At 40.0% G+C, this 16,863-nt stretch overlaps 1 protein-coding gene across 1 annotated transcript; it reads right to left on the bottom strand.

Moving 5' to 3' along the window:
- Positions 1-6,786: 6,786 nt before the first annotated feature.
- LOC131801842 (putative uncharacterized protein DDB_G0271982) lies at positions 6,787-16,325 on the bottom strand (the record flags this gene model as incomplete). Its single annotated transcript, XM_059120831.1, has 3 exons — positions 6,787-6,885; positions 15,613-15,677; positions 16,301-16,325. Coding segments are annotated over 3 exons (189 nt in total), but the record flags the coding sequence as incomplete, so codon positions are not given.
- Positions 16,326-16,863: the final 538 nt, after the last annotated feature.

Here is a 16,863-nt window from a genome sequence, read left to right on the forward strand (position 1 = left end):
TCCCCATTGCAATTTATCAAATTGGCCCATTTGCAATTGACTTCAAAAGAAATGTGAATGAGCTAAGCTGATTATATGCTTGCACATTATTTTATTTGGCTGTAGTTTTCTCATGCGGCAAATATGTTCGCTTGTTGTCTTTTCTTTCTGGCATTGTGAATGCCCTCTCTTCTGCATGTTTTTTGTTTCTTTTGTTTTATTCACAAGCTTTTTTATTTCTAATGTCATTTCCTCAGCATGGTACCGATTTTTCGTTATTTGGTGTTTCCTTAGCCTGTTGTTGTGTGACAGCCAACATGCCGTGTTCAGGCAGACAAGATGTAGACATATATCTGCATACGGAATAATATCAGGTTATTTGAATGGTAGGGGATAATAGGAATGTTTTTTTTTTTTTTTTGGCTGAGCGGATTTGAAAATAAGTCTTTGCTGAAATTATTTTTACACCTATGTTTAAAAATTCGATAATTTTTTTACCCTCAGCCATATGGCTAGAGAGGGTATATATCATTTAATACGCCCAAAAACGTGCCTAGTCGAAATAATGGGTTCAGACCCTAGGTCTCGTTGGACTAAATCCGTTTCAGAACATTTGGAGTCGATCTAGCGATGTCCATCCGTCCGTCTGTCTGTCTGGCTGGTGCGCACGATAACCCTCGAAGGGAGTATCCGATTTGGTCCATACTTGGTACATCGTAATATTTTTGTCAATCTTAAATCAAGCTCGGAGATGAGCAATATCGGTCCACTGTTTCTGGTACCACCCCCACAAAACGTCGAAGTTTTAAAAAAATATATTTTTTTGCACAGAAAAATTTTCCGATTTTGCTCCAACATTGCAAATCCTAACATTCGCGTCAGTGCTATGTCGGGTGTGAAAATGGACAATATCGGTCCACTCCATTAAGTACCTCCTCCACAAATGGTCAACATTTTGAATAATTACAACTCTCATAAAATGTGATGTAAGAGTCTGATTGTCTTCAAATTTCACACATCGCAATATTTATATTAACGCAAGGTCCCCCCGGTACCCCCACCACAAATGGTCGAAATTTTCAAAAAAAAAATATTTTTTGCACAGAAAGCGAAGCGATAATCCGGGTTTGCTCCAACTTGTCAAATCCTAATATTTTCGTCAGTTCTAGGTCAGGTACAAAAATGGATAATATCGGTCCACTCCATCAAGTACCTCCCCCACAAAGGGTAAAATTTTGAATAATTATAAGACTTATAAAATGTAATGTAAGAATCCGATTGTCTTAAAATTTCACACATCCCAATATTTTCATAAACCCAAGATCTGGTGTTAAGATGGCATATATCGGTCCACTCCTTCTGGTACCTCCACCACAAAAGGTCGAAATTTTGAATATCCATTAAGCTCATAAAACGCGAAATTAACATCGGATTCCATTTAGACTTGACACACCTGAATATTTCTATCAACACAGGATCCTCCTCCTGCTACCTCCCCCACAAAGGGTCAAAGTTTTGAATAACAAAAACTTTATAAAATCCGAAATATGCATTAGGTTCTATTTATATTTCACACATCCATTATTTCCACTAACAAAAGATCCGTTGTGAAGATGGGATATATCGGTCCACTCCTTCTGGCACCTCCCCCTCAAAGGCTCAAAATTTTGAATATCCATGAAGTTCATAAAAAGCGAAATTGACATCCGATTTTATTCATGACTTGGTACGTCCCAAAATTTCCATTAACACAATGACCAATATTGGCCAATTCCTTCGGAACCAACTGCATAAAGGTTTAAACATTTGAATAATCATAACAGAAGTCAAAATATGTTTAATAATCGAACATTGGCTGAGGGTATATATATGTCGGCAAAACCGACCGATACTTTTTTACTTGTTTTTAAAAAATTCAACATTCCATAGTTTTTAAGGTATAATTTTACCTAACTGATCCTAGAGTATAAAAAAATCCATCATCCAAATAAAAAAACCCATCAAATATACAAACGTTTTTTTCTTTGATATTCACTTGTCATCATCAGTCTTTCAGTTAAAGGAACTGCATTCTGCTGAATATGGATACGCTGCTGGTGCTGCAGCATAGATTTTCCATTCATTGTTGATATGGCTTTAATTTATTTTTTCAGTGAAATACGGCAGCCTAGCAGACAGAGGCTTTCATTAGGCGAAAGGGGTTTTGCTGATGTCACAAAAATGTTCTCATACTACGTTATCTGATGATTGCATTGCTCCCCTTGCACCTTACACCCCCTCTCCCTTCAACTCTTTCCAATGGTTTAACTTTTTTGCCCTACAACTTGTTATACCTTTCACTTTGTGGGCCTATCATTGATATTTGCTATTTATGAGGAGCACACGTACATACATACATGCACTTGTATATGTTAATTTGTCTGTGTGTTCACTCTCTTTGTTTGTTTACCAAACGTATACATACATATGCACATAATGTGTTTATTGCCACATTTATGCACATCATCTCGAGCATTTTGATGTTGATAAATTAACGACACAATCGTTGCAAATATCAAAGGCAACCAGACCATAAAATGAACATGCAATGGCCATAAAAAGGAACTTTGTTATGTACACACACACTTACATTCATGTGTGTCGGAGGGTAAAAAGGGCATACAAAGAAAAAAAAGAACATCTGTATATATTAATTTTTTGTGGTTGTTGTTGTTGTTCGTTATATTGAAATGTATGGTGCTTAAAACGTGATGATTAGGGAATATTTTAGAACGTTTAATGTCCATAATGAATGGATCATTGGCGGAGTTAATTTGTGGAAGAAATACTTTGACTCAACCAAATTGAGAGTTACATGAAACAGAAAACAGATGGTGTTTGGGCGGTATGTTTAGGATGTGAATAGGTTGCCGTTAAGGTTCAGTTCATTGGAGATCTGATTAAGACTAGGACAAACAAGTGTGGTTAAAATAGACACGATACAAACGCTTATATCTTAATTCTAATATTTACTTCTCTGGGGAGTAGGATATACCAAAACAAGTAAAAAAGCTGTATGTTCGGCAGGGCTGAACTTTGAATACCCTCCACCATTTGGTACAAATTTGGCAATTTTCAAAAAATTAAAATCCACTAAAAATTTCAGTTAAAATTTAAAAATACCGAATTTAGCCGTATATTAGGGTCTATACGACGACGTGGACCTGCATATGCAAATTTTGTCATAAGTCTGAACAGACAATTTTCTTGCATAGATTGTAGTATTCACTACGAACTTCAAATACAAAATTTGAAATAATTTCGGTAAATAATGTCGCTAAAATCATCAAAATAACGTACATATATCGGGTATACCGTTATATGGGGGCTATACGAAGACGTGGACCTGCGCAGACAATTTTCTGTCTTAGGGTGTAGTATCCATTTCGTACTTCAAATACAAAATTTGAAACAATTCCGGTGAGTAATGTCGCTAAAATCATCAAAATACCGAATATCGGCAGGTACCGTTATATGGGGACTATATGAAAGCGTGGACCTACATGGCCCATTTACGAACTAAACCTGCCTACTGGAAAACTAAACATGTGTGCAAAATTTTAGCCTTCAATCTCAAATCGTTCGAAAGATAGCGTGATTACAACAGACAGACAGGCGGACATTGCTAAATCGAAATAGAATTTTACGCTGATCAAGAATATATACTTTTTTGGGTCTGACATGAGTATTTCGTTACAAACGGAATGACAAAGTTAATATACCCTCCATAGTATGGTGTAGGGTATAAAAATACACTTCTGACACTTATATTTATGTGATTTTTATACCCTCCATCTTGGAAAGGAAGGTATATTAACTTTGTTATTCCGTTTGTAGCATCCTTAAATATTCGTCGTAGACCCCATAAAGTATATATATTCATAATTTTTTTTAAATATAAACTAATTTTATTTTTTTCACTTGGGGTCAATGACCTCTTGACTTGGGGTCAATGACCTCTTGACCTGGGGTCACTGACCCCAGGAGGAGAGAGGAAGAGAGAGAGGGGAAGAGAGAGGAAGAGAGAGATGGGAAGAGAGAAGACGAGAGAGAAAAGGTCAATGACCTCTTGACCTGGGGTCATTGACCCCAGGAAGAGAGAGACAGAGAGAAAGGGGGAGATAACGAGGAAGAAAGAGAGAGAGAGAACGAAAGAGGAAGAGAGAGAGAGAACGAAAGAGGAAGAGAGAGAGAACGAAAGAGGAAGAGAGAGAGAACGAAAGAGGAAGAGAGAGAGAGGAGGAGAGAGAAAAAGAAGAGAGAGAGGGAGAGAGAAAAGGTCAATGACCTCTTGACCGGGAGTCAACGACCTTTTCAATGACCCCAGGAAGAGAGAGAGGGGAAGAGAAGAGTGAGAGAGAGAGAGAGAAGGTCAATGACCTCTTGGCCTGGGGTCAATGACCCTTTCTCTCTCTTCCTCCTCCTCTTTCCTTCTCTCTCTGTCTTCCTCTCTCTCTCTCTCTCTCTCTTCCTAGTCATTGACCCCAGGTCAAAAGGTGATTGAGAGAGGAAGAGGAAGAGAGAGAGAGAGAGGAAGAGAGAGCGAGAGAGGAAGAGAGAGAGAGAGGAAGAGAGAGAGAGGAAGAGAGAGAGAGGAAGAGAGAGAGAGGAAGAGAGAGAAAGGGTCATTGACCCCAGGCCAAGGGGTCATTGACCCCAGGTCAAGAGGTCATTGACCCCCCAGGTCAGGGGGTCATTGACCACCTTTTCTCTCTCTCTCTCTCTTCCTCTTTATCTCTCTCTTCCTCTTCCTCTCTCTCTCTTCCTCTTCCTCTCTCTCTCTCTTTTCCTCTTATTCTCTCTCTCTCTCTCTTCCCCTTCCTCTCTCTATCTTCATCTTTCTCTCCCCCTTTCCCTCTCTCTTCCTCTCTCTCTCTATCTTCCTGGGGTCAATGATCCCAGGTCAATGTTTTGTTATTTTAATATTTTTGTTATTTTAAAATTTAAATATTTTGTTATTTTACAACACAAAGTCACAAAAATTTTTTTGAGGCTCTGTGCCTACCCCTTGTGTAGGGCATAATTTTTTTTAAATATTAACTAATTTTAATTTTTTTCAACAGTTTCCATAATTGCATCAGTACTTTTCATCAACCATTTACCAATAATATTAGAATAACCTTAAAGCCAGAGAGAGAGAGTGGAAGAGAGAGAGAAAAGGTCAATGACCTCTTGACCTGGGGTCAGTGACCTCTTGACATGGGGTCAATGACCTCTTGACCTGGGGTCAATGACCTCTTGTCCTGGGGTCAATAACCAGGAAGAGAGAGAGAGAGAGAAATAGAGAGAGAGAGGGAGGAAGAAAAGGAGAGGAAGAGAGAGAGAGAGAGAGAAGAAGAAGAGAGACAGAGAAAAGGTCAATGACCTCTTGACCGGGGGTCAATGACCTTTTGACCTGGGGTCATTGACCCCAGGAAGAGATAGAGAAAGAGAGGGGAAGAACGAGGATGAGAGGGTACAAAGAGGAAGAGAGAGAGAAGAAGAAGAGAGAGAGAAAAGGTCAATGACCTCTTGACCTGGGGTCATTGACCCCAGGAAGAGAGAGAGAGACAAAGGGGGAGAGAAAGAGGAAGAGAGTGACAAAGGGGGAGAGAAAGAGGAAGAGAGAGACAAAGGGGCAGAGAAAGAGGAAGAGAGAGACAAAGGGGCAGAGAAAGAGGAAGAGAGAGACAAAGGGGCAGAGAAAAAGGAAGATAGAGACAAAGGGGCAGAGAAAGAGGAAGAGACAGAGAGAGAGGAAGAGGAAGATAGAGAGTGGATGAGGAAGAGAGGAAGAGAGAGAGAGGAAGAGGAAGAGAGAGAGAGAGAGGAAGAGAGAGAGAGAGGAAGAGAGAGAGAGGAAGAGGGAGAGAGGAAGAGGGAGAGAGAGAGGAAGAGAGAGAGAGGAAGAGGAAGAGAGAGAGAGAGAGGAAGAGGAAAAGAGGAAGATGAAGAGGAAGAGAGAGAGAGAGGAAGAGGAAAAGATGAAGAGGAAGAGAGAGAGAGAGGAAGAGGAAGAGAGAGGGAAAGAGAGAGAGAGAAAAGGTCAATGACCCCCTTACCCGGGGTCATTGACCCCAGGCCAAGAGGAAGAGAGAGAGAGAGGGAGAGGAAGAGAGAGAGAGAGAGAGAGAGGAAGAGAGAGAGGAAGAGGAAGAGAGAGAAAGGAAGAGGAAGAGAGAGAAAGGAAGAGGAAGAGAGAAAAGGTCAAGAGGTCATTGACCCCAGGTCAAGAGGTCATTGACCTTTTCTCTCTCTCTTCCTCTCTCTCTCTCTGTTCCTCTTTCTCTCTCTCTCTCTCTCTTCCTCTTTCTCTCTCTCTCTCTCTCTCTCTTTTCCTCTTCCTCTCTCTCTCTCTCTCTCTCTTTTCCGCTTCCTCTCATTGACCCCAGGCCAAGAGGTCATTGACCCCAGGCCAAGAGGTCATTGACCCCAGGACAGGGGGTCATTGACCTTTTCTCTCTATCTCTTTCTCTCTCTCTCTTCCTCTCTCTCTCTTCCTCTTCCTCTCTCTCTTTTCCTCTTTCTCTCTCTCACTTTTCCTCTCTCTTCCCCTCTCTCTCTCTTCCTGGGGTCATTGACCCCATATCAAAAGGTCATTGACCCCCGGTCAAGAGGTCATTGACCTTTTCTCTCTCTCTTCCTCTCTCTCTCTCTTCCTCTTCTCTCTCTCTCTCTCTTTTCCTCTTCCTCTCTCTCTCTCTCTCTCTTTTCCTCTTCCTCTCATTGACCCCAGGCCAAGAGGTCATTGACCCCAGGCCAAGAGGTCATTGACCCCAGGACAGGGAGTCATTGACCTTTTCTCTCTCTCTTTCTCTCTCTCTCTCTCTTCCTCTTCCTCTCTCTCTCTTTCTCTCTCTCTCTCTTCCTCTCTCTCTCTCTCTCTTCCTCTTCCTCTCTATCTCTTCCTCTTCATCTCTCTCTTTTCCTCTTTCTCTCTCTCACTTTTCCTCTTCCTCTCTCTCTCTCTTTTCCTCTCTCTTCCTCTCTCTCTCCCCATTTCTCTCTCTTCCCCTCTCTCTCTCTTCCTGGGGTCATTGACCCCATATCAAAAGGTCATTGACCCCCGGTCAAGAGGTCATTGACCTTTTCTCTCTCCCTCTCTCTCTCTTCTTCTTCTCTCTCTCTCTTCCTCTCTCTCTCTTCCTATTTCGTTCTCTCTCTCTTCCTATTTCGTTCTCTCTCTCTTCCTCTTCCTTTCTCTCTCTTCCTCTTTCTCTCCCCCTTTCTCTCTCTCTACCACTCTCTGTCTCTCTCTCTCTTCCTCTTCCTTTCTCTTTCTTCCTCTTTCTCTCTCTCTCTACCTATCTCTGTCCCTCTCTTCCTGGGGTCAATGACCCCAGGTCAAGAGGTCATTGACCTTTTCTCTCTCTTCCCCTCTATCTCTCTGTCTTCCTCTCTCTCTCTTCCCCTCTCTCCCTTCCTCTCTCCTTCTGGGGTCAGTGACCCCAGGTCAGGGGGTCATTGACCTTTTCTCTCTCTCTCTTTCCCTCTCTCTTCCTCTTCATCTTTTCCTCTTCCTCTCTCTCTCTCTTCCTCTTCATCTTCCTCTTTTCCTCTTCCTCTCTCTTCCTCTCTCTCTCTCTCCTCTCTCTCTCTTCCTCTTCCTCTCTCTCTCTTCCTCTTCCTCTCTCTCTCTTCCTCTCTCTCTCTTCCTCTTCCTCTCTCTCTCTTCCTCTTCCTCTCTCTCTCTCTTCCTCTCTCTCTCTTCCTCTTCCTCTTCCTCTCTCTCTTTTCCTCTTTCTCTCTCTCACTTTTCCTCTTCCTCTCTCTCTCTATTTTCCTCTCTCTTCCTCTCTCTCTCCCCATTTCTCTCTCTTCCCCTCTCTCTCTCTTCCTAGGGTCATTGACCCCATATCAAAAGGTCATTGACCCCCGGTCAAGAGGTCATTGACCTTTTCTCTCTCCCTCTCTCTCTCTTCTTCTTCTCTCTCTTACTCTCTCTCTCTCTCTTCCTCTCTCTCTCTTCCTATTTCGTTCTCTCTCTCTTCCTATTTCGTTCTCTCTCTCTTCCTATTTCGTTCTCTCTCTCTTCCTATTTCGTTCTCTCTCTCTTCCTCTTCCTTTCTCTCTCTTCCTCTTTCTCTCCCCCTTTCTCTCTCTCTACCACTCTCTGTCTCTCTCTCTCTCTTCCTCTTCCTTTCTCTCTCTTCCTCTTTCTCTCTCTCTCTACCTATCTCTGTCCCTCTCTTCCTGGGGTCAATGACCCCAGGTCAAGAGGTCATTGACCTTTTCTCTCTCTTCCCCTCTCTCTCCCTTCCTCTCTCCTTCTGGGGTCAGTGACCCCAGGTCAAAAGGTCATTGACCCTCTGTCAAGAGGTCATTGACCTTTTCTCTCCCTTCTTATTCTTCTCTCTCTTCCTCTCTCTTTATCCTTTTCTCTTCCTCTTCCTCTCTCTTCCTCTTCCTCTCTATCTTCCTCTCTCTCTCTTCCTCGCCCCCTCTCTCTCTCTCTTCCTGGGGTCAATGACCCCAGGTCAAAAGGCCATTGACCCCAGGTCAAAAGGTGATTGACCCCCGGTCAAGAGGTCATTGACCTTTTCTCTCTCTCTTCTTATTCTTCTCTCTCTCTCTTCCTCTCTCTTTATCCCTCTCTCTTCCTCTTTCGTTCTCCCTCTCTCTCTCTCTTCCTGGTCTCTCTCTCTCTCTCTCTCTGGCTTTAAGGTTATTCTAATATTATTGGTAAATGGTTGAGGAAAAGTAGTGTTGCAATTATGGAAACCGTTGAAAAAAATTAAAATTAGTTAAGATTTAAAAAAATTATGCCCTACACAAGGGGAAGGCACAGAGCCTCAAAAAAATTTTTGTGACTTTGTGTTTTAAAACAGGGCAAGGCAGAGAGCCTCAAAAATTTTTTGTGATTGTATGTGTTTTGAAATGACAAAATATTGCAAGTGTTTTTTTGCCTCTCTTTACAGAGTGAGAAATAATTTATTATCTTTAAATTTTCAATTTAGAATTTTCTGTTTTCAAAACAACTTTGTTGTAAAAAATTAATATTTTGACAGACAATTCGGAGATACATTGTTAGAATTGTTTCAATTATGATTCATTTTAATATTAAAAAATATATAAGTTGACATTTCAGAAATTTTATATAATTCTGATAACCATCTATGTTGACCCTTTAAAAATCCGATTCCGATTTCCACAGGCTGGCATACGCAAATAGTCGTAGAATTTTATGCTGATCAGAAACTCATATCCTGCGTTGGGTTCTAAAAGATTATTTATATGAATTACAAACAGAATGATAAACATTGCATCTTGCTATTTTTCCTAAAATTGACTAAGAACGTACATATAATTTCAGAGAAATCAAAGGATATGAAAATGTCCACTAATTTGGAAGGACAATAAATTTATCTAACAATATGAAATGAATTTCTATTCCTAACATGTGAATTCGTATGCAAATTTTGTCAAATAGAATTCAATCAGAAAAGTTAAATGTCAATAGTTGTAATTTTTACAATTTCGGAAATATTTGTTTGAAATATGTAGTAAGATATATTTATGTGCTCCAATATTTCTTACAGTGTATTCAAAAAATGTCCGACAGCACCTTCCTCATCGACTGTTCGAACAAAACTAAATATTCTCCCAAAACCAATTTGACAGGAAATTCACAACAATTTATTTTTTACAATTGTGTTGGTGAACACACAGATATCCCAAGGAATACTCTTTGCCTAGCCTTGTTTTAAAACAGGGCTAGGCAGAGAGCCTCAAAAATTTTTTGTGATTGTATGTGTTTTGAAATAACAAAATATTGCAAGTGCTTTTTTGCCTCTCTTTACAGAGTGAGAAATAATTTGTTATCTTTAAATTTTCAATTTAAAATTTTCTGTTTTCAAAACAACTTTGTTGCTGAAAATTAATATTTTGATTAGACAATTCGGAGATATGTTTGCACAATTATTTCAATTATGATTAATTTGATATAAAACAAGTAAAAGAGCTGTAAGTTCGGACTGGCAAAACTTTGAATACACTCCACTGAACGAATTTTGCAATTTTCGAAAAAAAAAATTCGTTAAAAATTCTGTTAAAATCTAAAAAATTTCGAATGTTGCCGTTATATTAGAGTCAAAACGACGACGTGGACCTGCATTGATAACTTTTGTCATAAACCATTACAATATTCAAATGCGAAACTTGAATAAAAGAAACGGTGAATAATGTAACTAAAATCATCAAAATACCGATTATCAGGTGGTACCGTTATATGGAGGCAATACCAAAACGTGGACCTACATGGCCCATTTTCAATACCAAAAGTCCTGCAGACATAATATACATTTGAGCAAAATTTTATTAATCTACTACATTTCGTTCGGAAGCTAGAGCGATTTCCACATACGGACAGACAGACGGACATCGCTAAATCGAAATAGAATTTTATGCTCATCATGATTATATATACTTTGTGGGGTCCAAAATGTATATTTCAAGGTGTTGCAAACGGAACAACAAACTTAATTTACCCTCCATATTACGGTTGAGGGTATAAAAAATAATATAAATGTCCTTCAAAAATATATAAGTTAACATAATTTTGATGTTATTTGTGTTTAATAACCATCAAAGTTGCCCCTTTAAAAAGTAATACCGATTACCACAGGCTGACATACAGACATATGCAAATAGTCGTAGAATTTTACTCTGATCAAAAACTCATATCCTGTGTTGGGTGCTAAAAGATTATTTCTATGAATCACAAGCAGAATGACAAACATCACAACCTGTTATTTTTCCCAATATTGACCAAGAACGTATATATCATTTCATAGAAATCAAGGGATATAAAAATGTCTCTAATTTGGAAGGACAATAAATTTGTCGATCAATATGAAATGAATTTATATTCCTAACATGTGAATTCGTATACAAATTCTGTCAAATAGAATTCAATCGAAAAAGATAATCCTAACAGTTGTTATTTTTACAATTTCGGAAATATTTGTTTCAAATATGTAGTAAGATATATTTGTGCTCCAATATTTCTTACAGTGTATTCATAAAAATATCCGACAGCACCTTCCTTATCGACTGCTCGAACAAAACTAAATATTCTCTCAAAACCAATTTGACAGAAAATTCAAAACAATTTATTTTTTTAGAATTGTGTTGGTGAACACACAGATATCCCAAGGGATACTCTTTGCCTAGCCTTGTTTTAAAACAGGGCTAGGCAGAGAGCCTCAAAAATTTTTTGTGATTGTATGTGTTTTGAAATAACAAAATATTGCAAGTGCTTTTTTGCCTCTCTTTACAGAGTGAGAAATAATTTGTTATCTTTAAATTTTCAATTTAAAATTTTCTGTTTTCAAAACAACTTTGTTGCTGAAAATTAATATTTTGATTAGACAATTCGGAGATATGTTTGCACAATTATTTCAATTATGATTAATTTGATATAAAACAAGTAAAAGAGCTGTAAGTTCGGACTGGCAAAACTTTGAATACACTCCACTGAACGAATTTTGCAATTTTCGAAAAAAAAAATTCGTTAAAAATTCTGTTAAAATCTAAAAAATTTCGAATGTTGCCGTTATATTAGAGTCAAAACGACGACGTGGACCTGCATTGATAACTTTTGTCATAAACCATTACAATATTCAAATGCGAAACTTGAATAAAAGAAACGGTGAATAATGTAACTAAAATCATCAAAATACCGATTATCAGGTGGTACCGTTATATGGAGGCAATACCAAAACGTGGACCTACATGGCCCATTTTCAATACCAAAAGTCCTGCAGACATAATATACATTTGAGCAAAATTTTATTAATCTACTACATTTCGTTCGGAAGCTAGAGCGATTTCCACATACGGACAGACAGACGGACATCGCTAAATCGAAATAGAATTTTATGCTCATCATGATTATATATACTTTGTGGGGTCCAAAATGTATATTTCAAGGTGTTGCAAACGGAACAACAAACTTAATTTACCCTCCATATTACGGTTGAGGGTATAAAAAATAATATAAATGTCCTTCAAAAATATATAAGTTAACATAATTTTGATGTTATTTGTGTTTAATAACCATCAAAGTTGCCCCTTTAAAAAGTAATACCGATTACCACAGGCTGACATACAGACATATGCAAATAGTCGTAGAATTTTACTCTGATCAAAAACTCATATCCTGTGTTGGGTGCTAAAAGATTATTTCTATGAATCACAAGCAGAATGACAAACATCACAACCTGTTATTTTTCCCAATATTGACCAAGAACGTATATATCATTTCATAGAAATCAAGGGATATAAAAATGTCTCTAATTTGGAAGGACAATAAATTTGTCGATCAATATGAAATGAATTTATATTCCTAACATGTGAATTCGTATACAAATTCTGTCAAATAGAATTCAATCGAAAAAGATAATCCTAACAGTTGTTATTTTTACAATTTCGGAAATATTTGTTTCAAATATGTAGTAAGATATATTTGTGCTCCAATATTTCTTACAGTGTATTCATAAAAATATCCGACAGCACCTTCCTTATCGACTGCTCGAACAAAACTAAATATTCTCTCAAAACCAATTTGACAGAAAATTCAAAACAATTTATTTTTTTAGAATTGTGTTGGTGAACACACAGATATCCCAAGGGATACTCTTTGCCTAGCCTTGTTTTAAAATAACAAAATATTGCAAGTTTTTTTGACTCTCTTTACACAGTGAGAAATAATTTGTTATCTGTAAGTTTTCTGTTATAAATTTTTCTCTATTCAAAACAACTCCAACTTTTACAATTTATTGTTTAAGTTTGCTTTTGGTATTTTTTGGTTGGTGATATTGAAGAAAATTTGCCAAATTTGTAGATTCGGATATTTTTATGAATGCACCGAAAGAAATATTGGAGTACAAAAATATATATCTTACCAGATATTTGAAACAAATATTTTTCTCTTTCTCTCTCTCTTTCTCTGTCCCTCCCTACATCTCTGTCGTGCTCTTTCTCTCTTGACATGGGGGCATTGACCCCATACCAAGAGGTAGGTCATTGCCTATTAGAAGAGGTCGTTGACCTCATGGCAAGAGGTGATGTGAAATTCTGTCAAACAGAAATCAATCAAAAAGATAAATCTTAACAATTGTAATTTTTACAATTTCGGAAAGATTTGTTTCAAATATGCAGTAAGATATATTTATGTGCTCATCCCTTATCGACTACTCGAACAAAACTAAATATTCACTCAAAACCAATTTGCCAGAAAATTCAAAACAATTTATTTTTTACAATTGTGTTGGTGAAAATACAGATACCCCTTCGGATACTGCTTTAAAGGCATCCGTTTTTGAAATTTGTAGCTCTTTTAAATTAATATTTTTCAATGTGAGAAAGGAGAGGGTGATAAAGGAAGAGAGAGAGGGAGAGCGAGAGAAAAGACCCCAAGTCAAGAGAGAGAGGAGGGGAGAAAGAGAGAATGGAAGGGAGAGAGAGAGAAAAGGTCAATGACCTCTGACCTGGGGTCAATGACTAGGAAGAGAGAGAGAGAGGGAGAACGAAAGAGGAAGAGAGAGGGATAAAGAGAGAGGAAGAGAGAGAGAGAAGAATAAGAAGAGAGAGAGAAAAGGTCAATGACCTCTTGACCGGGGGTCAATCACCTTTTGACCTGGGGTCAATGGCCTTTTGACCTGGGGTCATTGACCCCAGGAAGAGAGAGAGAGAGGGGGCGAGGAAGAGAGAGAGAGGAAGATAGAGAGGAAGAGGAAGAGAGAGGAAGAGGAAGAGAAAAGGATAAAGAGAGAGGAAGAGAGAGAAGAATAAGAAGGGAGAGAAAAGGTCAATGACCTCTTGACAGAGGGTCAATGACCTTTTGACCTGGGGTCACTGACCCCAGAAGGAGAGAGGAAGGGAGAGAGAGGGGAAGAGAGAGAAAAGGTCAATGACCTCTTGACCTGGGGTCATTGACCCCAGGAAGAGAGGGACAGAGATAGGTAGAGAGAGAGAAAGAGGAAGAGAGAGAAAGGAAGAGGAAGAGAGAGAGAGAGACAGAGAGTGGTAGAGAGAGAGAAAGGGGGAGAGAAAGAGGAAGAGAGAGAAAGGAAGAGGAAGAGAGAGAGAACGAAATAGGAAGAGAGAGAGAACGAAATAGGAAGAGAGAGAGAACGAAATAGGAAGAGAGAGAGAACGAAATAGGAAGAGAGAGAGAGGAAGAGAGAGAGAGAGAGAGTAAGAGAGAGAAGAAGAAGAGAGAGAGAGGGAGAGAGAAAAGGTCAATGACCTCTTGACCGGGGGTCAATGACCTTTTGATATGGGGTCAATGACCCTAGGAAGAGAGAGAGAGGGGAAGAGAGAGAAATGGGGAGAGAGAGAGGAAGAGAGAGGAAAATAGAGAGAGAGAGGAAGAGGAAAAGTGAGAGAGAGAAAGAGGAAAAGAGAGAGAGGAAGAGGAAGAGAGAGATAGGAAGAGAGAGAGAGAGGAAGAGGAAGAGAGAGAGAGGAAGAGGAAGAGAGAGAGAGGAAGAGGAAGAGAGAGAGAGGAAGAGGAAGAGAGAGAGAGGAAGAGAGAGAGAGAGAGGAAGAGGAAAAGAGGAAGATGAAGAGGAAGAGAGAGAGAGAGGAAGAGGAAAAGATGAAGAGGAAGAGAGAGAGAGAGGAAGAGGAAGAGAGAGGGAAAGAGAGAGAGAGAAAAGGTCAATGACCCCCTGACCTGGGGTCACTGACCCCAGAAGGAGAGAGGAAGGGAGAGAGGGGAAGAGAGAGAGAGGAAGACAGAGAGATAGAGGGGAAGAGAGAGAAAAGGTCAATGACCTCTTGACCGGGGGTCAATGACCTTTTGACCTGGGGTCATTGACCCCAGGAAGAGATAGAGAGAGAGAGGAAGAGGGAGACAAAGGGGGAGAGAAAGAGGAAGAGAGTCACAAAGGGGGAGAGAAAAAGGAAGAGAGAGACAAAGGGGCAGAGAAAGAGGAAGAGACAGAGAGAGAGGAAGAGGAAGAGAGAGAGTGGATGAGGGAGAGGAAGAGAGAGAGAGGAAGAGGAAGAGAGAGAGGGGAAGAGGAAGAGAGAGAGGAAGAGGGAGGGAAAGGAAGAGAGAGAGAGGAAGAGAGAGAGAGAGGAAGAGAGAGAGAGAGAGAGAGAGGGAGAGGAAGAGAGGAAGAGGAAGAGAGAGGAAGAGGAAGAGAGAGGGAGAGAGAGGAAGAGGAAGAGAGAGGAAGAGGAAGAGAGAGAGAGAGAGGAAGAGGAAGAGGAAGAGAGAGGAAGAGGAAGAGAGAGAGAAAGAGAGAGAGAGAAAAGGTCAATGACCCCCTGACCTGGGGTCATTATTGACCCCAGGCCAAGAGGTCATTGACCCCAGGCCAAGAGGTCATTGACCCCATGCCAAGAGGTCATTGACCCCAGGTCAGAGGTCATTGACCTTTTCTCTCTCTCTTCCTCTCTCTCTCTCTCTTCCTCTTCCTCTCCCTTCCTCTTCCTCTCTCTTCCTCTCTCTCTCTCTCGTCCTCTCTCTCTCTCTCTTCCTCTTCTTTTCTCTCTTTTCCTCTTCCTCTCTCTCTCTCTTCCCCTCTCTCTCTCTTCCTGGGGTCATTGACCCCATATCAAAAGGTCATTGACCCCCGGTCAAGAGGTCATTGACCTTTTCTCTATCTCTTTCTCTCTCTCTCTACCTCTCTCTCTGTCTCTCTCTTTCTCTCTCTTCCTCTTCCTTTCTCTATCTTCCTCTTTCCCTCCCCCTTTCTCTCTCTCTACCTCTCTCTTCCTGGGGTCAATGACCCCAGGTCAAGAGGTCATTGACCTTTTCTCTCTCTTCCCCTCTCTCTGCCTTCCTCTCTCTGTCTTCCTCTCTCTGTCTTCCTCTCTCTCTCTCTCTCTTCCCCTCTCTCTCCCTTCCTCTCTTCTTCTGGGGTCAGTGACCCCAGGTCAAAAGGTCATTGACCCCCGGTCAAGAGGTCATTGACTTGTTCTCTCTCCCTCTCTCTCTTCTTCTTCTCTCTCTTCCTCTCTCTCTCTCTCTCTCTTCCTGGGGTCAATGATCCCAGGTCAAAAGGTCATTGACCCCAGGTCAAAAGGTGATTGACCCCCGGTCAAGAGGTCATTGACCTTTTCTCTCTCCCTTCTTATTCTTCTCTCTCTTCCTCTCTCTTTATCCTTTTCTCTTCCTCTCTCTCTCTCTTCCTCTTTCGTTCTCTTCCTCTTCCTCTCTCTTCCTCTTCCTCTCTCTCTCTCTTCCTCGCCCGCCCTCTCTCTCTCTTCCTGGGGTCAATGACCCCAGGTCAAAAGGTCATTGACCTCAGTCATAAGGTGATTGACCCCCGGTCAAGAGGTCATTGACCTTTTCTCTCTCTCTTCTTATTCTTCTCTCTCTCTTTATCCCTCTCTCTTCCTCTTTCGTTCTCTCTCTCTCTCTCTCTCTTCCTGGTCATTGACCCCAGGTCAGAGGTCATTGACCTTTTCTCTCTCTCTCCCTTCCATTCTCTCTTTCTCCCTTCCTCTCTCTCTTGACTTGGGGTCTTTTCTCTCGCTCTCCCTCTCTCTCTCTTCCTCTATCACCCTCTCCTTTCTCACATTGAAAAATATTAATTTAAAAGAGCTACAATTTTCAAAAACGGATGCCTTTAAAGCAGTATCCGAAGGGGTATCTGTATTTTCACCAACACAATTGTAAAAAATAAATTGTTTTGAATTTTCTGGCAAATTGGTTTTGAGTAAATATTTAGTTTTGTTCGAGTAGTCGATGAGGGATGAGCACATAAATATATCTTACTGCATATTTGAAACAAATCTTTCCGAAATTGTAAAAATTACAACTGTTAAGATTTATCTTTTTGATTGATTTCTGTTTGACAGAATTTCACATCACCTCTTGCCATGAGGTCAATGACCTCTTCTAATAGG

Source organism: Musca domestica, unplaced genomic scaffold (genome assembly GCF_030504385.1).
Source record: "Musca domestica strain aabys unplaced genomic scaffold, Musca_domestica.polishedcontigs.V.1.1 18, whole genome shotgun sequence".
NCBI lineage: Eukaryota > Metazoa > Arthropoda > Insecta > Diptera > Muscidae > Musca > Musca domestica.